This window comes from Calidris pugnax, unplaced genomic scaffold (assembly GCF_001431845.1).
Source record: "Calidris pugnax isolate Ruff unplaced genomic scaffold, ASM143184v1 scaffold247, whole genome shotgun sequence".
Lineage (NCBI taxonomy): Eukaryota > Metazoa > Chordata > Aves > Charadriiformes > Scolopacidae > Calidris > Calidris pugnax.
The window spans coordinates 734962-741492 of NW_015090980.1; the positions used below are offsets into that span (position 1 = coordinate 734962).

Genomic DNA, 6531 nt, shown 5'->3' on the forward strand with positions numbered 1-6531 from the left:
CCGGGGGGGGGGTGGCCGTGCCCAGGGGGGCTCCCCCAGCCCTGGTTGATGGGGTGGCTCCGAGCGGGGTGCCCCAGGGGGGTGAGGGTCCCCAGGGCTGCCCGCCCAGGCGGTGGGGGGGCATGGGTGGGTGGTGGGTACAGCACCCCTGGCACTGCAGCACCCTGGGGGGGTTGGGGGGGGGCTGTGCTGGGTTCCCCCAACCCCGTGGCACCTTTCCTGGGGTGGTGGTGGGGTACAGTGGGGTGCTGGGGCTGAGCCTCCTTGGCACCCAGCGTTTCGGCTGGGGAGGGGGGGTGGATGCCCCCACCCGAGTGCCCCACTGTGAGCCCCAGCACCTCGGGGCACCCCACTACAGGGGTACCTCCTGCCCCCCCATTGCTGGGTGCCCCCACCGTGGCCAGCCGGCAGCCCCCGTGCCGGTGACCCGAGGGATGGGCATGGGGGCCTGGCACGTCCCTTTGGGGGGACACATGGCACCTCCTGCTTGGGGACATGTGGGACATCCCGCTCGGGGGCACACAGCACACCCCATTTGGGGACACGTGGCATGTCCCCCTCGGGGACAGGCAGCAGGTCCTGCTGGCCAGCGCGGTTTCTTTGGCAGGGCTGCCGGGGATGGGTTGGGGGGCCTGGCAGGGCTGGGGGTGGGCAGGATTTCACAGTGATCTGCAGAACGGAAAAGAAACAAAATACACTTTTTCTCCCCCTCCTTTTCACCCCAATATCTGTGGCCCAAGAACGCGGGAGAGCGGCTGAGCCCACAGCAGGGACCAGGGCTCCATCCCACCCTGGCGCAGGCGATGGCCGGTGCTCCCCCACCTCTGCCCCTGCCCGCACCGGCCCCGAGCCCGCAGGGATGCTGGAGCTGCACACCCCGGGGGGGCTGGTAATCGCTGGAACAAATAATACTGACCCGCACATTCAAGTCAAGTCCTTTGTGTCCTCGTTGCTGACAATAAACACCGCCGGTCTCCAGGCGAAAATGTCGGAAACTCGATGTAGAAAGATCTGGTTTAAAATCTTCAGGCTAAAAAAATAGGCGAGGTGGATATGGGGAGGCGGGGGGGGCATGGGGGGGTGTCACGGGCGGAGGGTGCCGACGCCACTTTCCGAGTCCGAGCGGCCGGGAGGGCACGACGCTGGGGCACCCACCCGGTCCCCGCTCTGCCGGGGAGCCCCTGCCCGCACCCCGACTCTTCTTTGGCTGCGGCATCGCGGGGGTCCCCGAGGCGGCGGAGGGGACATCGCTCCACCAGGCCGGGGAGGGGGATGGAGATGGGAGCTTGAAAGAAAAGAGAGCTGGCGGGGTGGCTTTTTTGGGAGGGGGGGGAGGCTAAAGGCAGGCGGCCGGGGGCAACGGGTGCCGGCTGGTGCTGGAGTAGAGGAGCAGCAGCTGCAGGGAGAGCAGGACCCCCAGGGAGGGGGTGAAAGAAGCCCCTCGGCCGCAGTCTGAGGTATCTTCCTGGGGGGGCAAAGGGAGAGGGACAGTGGAGCACCTCTTGCGGTACCTCTGCGCCCCAGGGGCACTCACTGCCCCCCCTCCTGCCCCCATGGCACTGCCCCCCCCTGCCAGGGGACACCCCATGGTGCTGTTCTGCCCAGAGGCACCCCAAGGCTCCTAATGCCCACCCCCACCCCCTCCCTCGGGGTCCTACCAGGGCTCCAAACCCCCATTGCTGGGGTCTCCCCACAGCACTGCACCCCTGGGATGCCCCCATGGCTCTGCTTCCCTGTAAGGGGGGGGAGGACACATGACACATTCACCCCTCCATTCCACCCCAGGGGGGGACCCCTCAGCTCTGCTCCCCTGGGGACATCCCATGGCTCCACTCCCCCCTGAGGGGAACCCACTGCCCCAATTCCCACCAGGGGACACCCCACAGCTTTGCTTCCCTGGGGACAACTCCATGGTTTTGTTGCCCCCATCCCCAGGGGGCACCCACTGCCCCCATCCCTCCCCAGGACCTTCCCCCCCCCATACCCCACGTACTGTTGCATTGTAGTCGAAGCAGATGTGGGGGCCTTTCCGGTAGCGGGGTCTGTCCACCAGCTCACACTGGTTGGGATCCCTCGGGGGGGCTTCACAGGTCAAGGAAACCACCAGGGACAGGGCGGTGGGGGCCCGTGGGACACCCCCATGGCCACCCTCAGCCCCTCTGGCCATGGACTGGCTCCCTCCACCCCTTCCAGACCCCATACCTCCCGTCCCCCCTGCCCTGTCCCATGGCCCCTACCTGTCCCCCCCCAACCCCCTCTGCCACCACATCCCTGGGGGACGCAGCTGGGCCACCAAAGGATACCTCTTACCTCCGCCTGCAGCAGTTTGACAGACTCACACTGGCTGCAGATGGGCTTGTCGGCCACCACGAAGAGCAGGTTGGTGTTGGCCAGCCTCTGCGCGTGGAAGAGCCTGGGGGTGTGACAGCAGCGAGGACCCCAGTTACCCTGTGCCCCGGTCCCCCTCTGGCCCCTGCTGCCAGCCCTGCTGGCGGGTGGCTCTGGGGAAGCTGAGCCAGCAGGGCAACCCCATATCCCCAACCTCAGCCCCATCCTTCTTCCCATCCCCAGCCTCATCCCCTTCCTCGTCCCCATCCCTGTCCCCAACCTCATCCCCAACCCCATCCTCATCCCTGTCCTCCATCTCCACCCCACTCCCCATTCCCATGCCGAGGGGCTGCCCAGGGAACTGGCACCCATGGACTTTCAGGGCTCAATCCCACTTGGAGGAGCTCTGGGGACATCATCATTACCCCACTGCCCATGGGGACGCTACCGCTGATCTCTGTCTCCCCTGTCCAGATGCCACAGCCCCCCCAAGCACTGCAGGGCACCTGCCATCGTCCCCCTTCTCCCTCACAGGTGGCTGCACGGGGTTCCTGGCAAAGGCAATAGTGCCCGGGTGGTGGGACGATGGGGACGGACCCACCTGGAGCAGTTGCCGCAGTCGATGATGGCGTTGTAGGTGGCGTTGACGGTGCTGAAGTAGTACTGTGTCTGCTTCATGATGCAGCTCGTCTCCCTGGCCTCCATGCTGTCCCCTGCCACCTCCTCTGCACCGGCACAGCGCCGTGGGCCAGGGGGCATGGATCCCCTCACCACACCGCCCCACCACATCCCCTGCCCACCCCCAGCCTGGGGCTCCCCAGGAACTCACCCGTCTGGAACCAGCTGCTGTAGGTGAGGCCGTACAGGAACTGCTGGAAGAGGGACCTGGGGAAGGAGAGAGCAGCCACGTCAGCTGTCCCAGTGACACGCCAGTGTCACCTCTGGATGGAAACAGCCCCCAGGGAGGGGACACGGTGAGACCCACCAGGCTGCAGCTGAGGTCCACCAGGCGAGGTTCAGGAGATCGGCCACAGTGGGCTGTGGGCAAAGAGGGGGCAGTGAGCCAGCAGGTCTCTGTGCAGGGCACTGGGGACACACCCATGGGTCCCCAAGCTCCTGGACCATCTGGAAGCCACCATCCCCATGGGTGCTCACCACAAAGACGCCGCGGGGTGCAGCGCCTGTGTTGCTCTGGGCCTCAGGGGCACAGACAGACTGGAAGTCATAGGACTCCTTGCGGGCGTAGAAGGAGTTGTTGTAGAGGGCAGACATCAGGTTGGCGTCCACCTCGCTGAAGAACTTGCCCACCTGGGATGGGGACACCGAGTCTGCATCTCAACGACACCTTGCCATGGGTCTCCCCTGGTGGGGACTTGAGTGGGGCTGTGTCATGCCACCCATGACACGAGCTCAAAGGTCTCAGCTCCCCTCTGGCATCCCATGCCCAGGAGAGCTACCACGCAGGCACCGCTCACCTGGTACCAGTGATCCTCCTGGTTGGAGAGCACCAGGAACCCCCCATCGTCGATGAGGACGCAGATGAGGTCCTGGGGAAAGATGGCAGCGTCACCCACCTCCTGGCCATGCACAGGGCAAGGCAGGACAGGCAGGACCAGGGGGTGACAGAAGGGGGGCCAGAAAACGTCCCCAAACCTGAGGGCTGCTCAGGAGCATCTTGGTGCCGGGAGTACCTGCACTGGGTGCAGGAAGAAGGAACCCCCACCCACCCTGAGGGGTTTAACAGCCCCTCTCCCTGTCCACGGTCCAGGGGGCAACCCCCAGGGCTTCGCCCCTGCAAGGGGGGTCAGGGGGCTGCCTGAGCTCTGGGAGTGGCAGGGGGACAGGGGACAGCAAAGGCAGAGTGGGCAGGGGACGGGGAGTCCCCCCAGCCATCCCCTGCCTGCTGTCCCCCACTGTCCCCACCCCTGCCCACCACTCACCTTGTTGTTGGCCTCGCAGTCCATCTCGCAGCTGGTCGAGGGGTCGCACTGTCAACCGAAGTGGGGGCAGAGGGACAGGTTAGCAGGACCACCCCCCTGCCCCAGAGCTGTCTTCCTGGCCAGCTGGGGACACGTGGGATGGTGTCCCCAGGGGATGGGGATGGGTGCCTCAAGCAGGGTGACAGGCAGGGCTCCCTGTCCCCATCCCCATGCCATGCCAGCACTGTGGGAGCCCCAGGGGACGTACCCGACGGGCGCCCAGCTGGTCGCGGTCCGTCCGGTTGCTTGCCAGCACTTTGAACTTCTCAGCCCAGGCCTCCAGGTCCAGCTTCACCCCCACCACTGGGGCAGCGAGGAGATGGATTGAGCCCCAGTGCAGGAAGGAGGGGTGACAAAAACCCCCCAGCCTGGCAGTGGGGGACACGGCCCCCTACCTACCTGCTGGCTTCAGCGTCTTGCCCCCGATGCTGAGCTCCACGGCTGTGCTCACCAGGATCCCGATGGTGTTGTTCTCCAGGTCCAGCCCCCGGTAGCCGGCTGCAGAGGGCAGGGGTTGCATGAGGGACATGTGGGGCCAGTGGCAGCCTGTGCCACCCCCTGCCACCCGTAGCTGGCACCCACCGTCCCGGTAGGGCGGCTTGAAGATGTAGCCCTTGTTGTCCAGGCTCCTCCGGTAGAAGCTGGCGTTGAAGGGCTCTGGTTCCTCCTCCCAGTCGTCTGCAGCCCTGGGGGTGAGCAGCCAGGGTCACTGTCACTCAGCTCCAGTCCCGCTAGAGATGGCCCCGTGTGGGACCAGATGTGTCACCACGTGGGGCCTGGCATGTGCCCACCCCCTGGACACTCACTTGTTAGGGAAGACACGGGTGATGCCCCCGTCAGTGGCGGCGAAGACAGCCAGGAGGCTGTATCTGCAAGGAGAGGGGTGGGCACGCCAGGCATCAGCGGAGCTTTGCTTTGCCCCTGCCCCATCCCCGTAGCCCATCTCAGCCCCCTGATCCCCCTCTGTCCCCAGCCACCTCGCCCCCACCTACGTGTTGAGGTCCTGGTCCTTCCAGACCCGCTCCACCAACTGCTGCGTGATGCCCGTGTCCAGGATCAGGTTGTGCAGGAGGAAGTTGTCACCTTGGGAGGAAGATGAAGGAGGAGGAGAAGGACGAAGTGAGGGCTGGCCCTGTGGGGGCCACCCTTGTCCCCCCGCTTCATCCCGACACTGGTACCCACTCTGCAGTGGCTCCCGGGACCCCAACCCTGGCACTATCCACCCTCTGCCCCATCTCCCCCCTCGCCCCTGTCCCCTGCAAACTCCTCCCCCCAGCCACCCCCCCAGCCATCCCCAGCTACTCACACTGCTTGGAGTCTGGGGTCACCTTTTCCATGAGGGCAATAAAGTTTTCCAGGAACTCGGTGTTGTTATCCGACAAGTCGAGGTCTTTGCAATACTCTCTGGGGTTTGGGGGACAAGGTTTGTCGTTCGCGAGGATGGAAAAGGCAAGGTCAGTTCTCCCCCCGGGGACGGCGGGGCAGGCGCCAGCCGTGCTGCCAGCACCTCGGCTTGCCAAGGGACACGATGGTGGCCACGTGCCACCGCTCCCGTAAAGTGTCACCCCGCCGGGGCAGCCGGCTCTGGGCATCTCTGCAGACTGCCTGGCACCCAGCCCTCTGCTGCCCGCAGTGCTGCAGGCTCGGCCATCACACCAGCCACCGGGTCTGCCACTGCCACGGCCACCAAGGTGCCGTCACCTCTGCCAGGGCCAGGCTGGATGGGATCCCATTTTGCCCAGAGCAGTACAACCCTGAGCCCTGGCTCTCCCCATCCTGGTGGGGCTACGCTGGTGGGACTGGGCATCTCTGCCACCGTACTTACCTGTGGGGCACCCTGCCCTGCCCCTGTGTCACCCAGGGGAGTGGGGGTTTGCCTCGGGAGCCCCCGGGGCTGTGCCGGTGGCACCACACCGGTGCTTGGCAAGCCATACCTGCACCCTTTGCATAGACAGTTAGGGGCTGGGTGAGGTCCTGCCGTGGGAGGTGGGCACTCACCCGTGAGCATCGCTGGCCCTGAGCCCCTCCTGGGACAGGCACATCCCCGCTCCGGTCTGGGGCCGCCCTGAGTGCAGAGCCCTGGCCCCGCTGATGCCAGGGACAGTCACGACCCCATTGGTCACCACGAGGCTCTTAGCCAGGTGGCACGGGTTAGTGCCACTTTGGGGTGCTGAGAGCCTCCCAGCCTCAGCAGTCCTGCAGGCAGTGCCGGGGGGGGGGGGGG

At 66.0% G+C, this 6531-nt stretch overlaps 2 protein-coding genes across 2 annotated transcripts in view; both read right to left on the reverse strand.

Moving 5' to 3' along the window:
* LOC106894706 (formin-2-like) overlaps positions 1 to 939 on the reverse strand; it is a 3294-nt gene extending 2355 nt beyond the window's left edge. Inside the window, exon 1 of the mRNA XM_014953544.1 lies at positions 12 to 939. Within this exon, the coding sequence (XP_014809030.1) occupies positions 12 to 924 (913 nt within the window). The 5' untranslated portion in view covers positions 925 to 939. The remainder of the gene's footprint in view (positions 1 to 11) is intronic.
* Positions 940 to 6531, reverse strand: part of CACNA2D2 (calcium channel, voltage-dependent, alpha 2/delta subunit 2) — a 205559-nt gene continuing 199967 nt past the window's right edge. Inside the window, exons 23-37 of the mRNA XM_014953481.1 lie at positions 5614 to 6006; positions 5300 to 5390; positions 5114 to 5176; positions 4890 to 4993; positions 4707 to 4805; positions 4516 to 4610; positions 4269 to 4316; positions 3804 to 3875; positions 3484 to 3636; positions 3314 to 3366; positions 3158 to 3213; positions 2930 to 3053; positions 2304 to 2413; positions 1994 to 2082; positions 940 to 1465 (exon numbers count right to left, since the gene is read on the reverse strand). Coding sequence (XP_014808967.1) covers positions 1337 to 1465; positions 1994 to 2082; positions 2304 to 2413; positions 2930 to 3053; positions 3158 to 3213; positions 3314 to 3366; positions 3484 to 3636; positions 3804 to 3875; positions 4269 to 4316; positions 4516 to 4610; positions 4707 to 4805; positions 4890 to 4993; positions 5114 to 5176; positions 5300 to 5390; positions 5614 to 6006 — 1679 coding nt within the window. The 3' untranslated portion in view covers positions 940 to 1336. The remainder of the gene's footprint in view (positions 1466 to 1993; positions 2083 to 2303; positions 2414 to 2929; positions 3054 to 3157; positions 3214 to 3313; positions 3367 to 3483; positions 3637 to 3803; positions 3876 to 4268; positions 4317 to 4515; positions 4611 to 4706; positions 4806 to 4889; positions 4994 to 5113; positions 5177 to 5299; positions 5391 to 5613; positions 6007 to 6531) is intronic.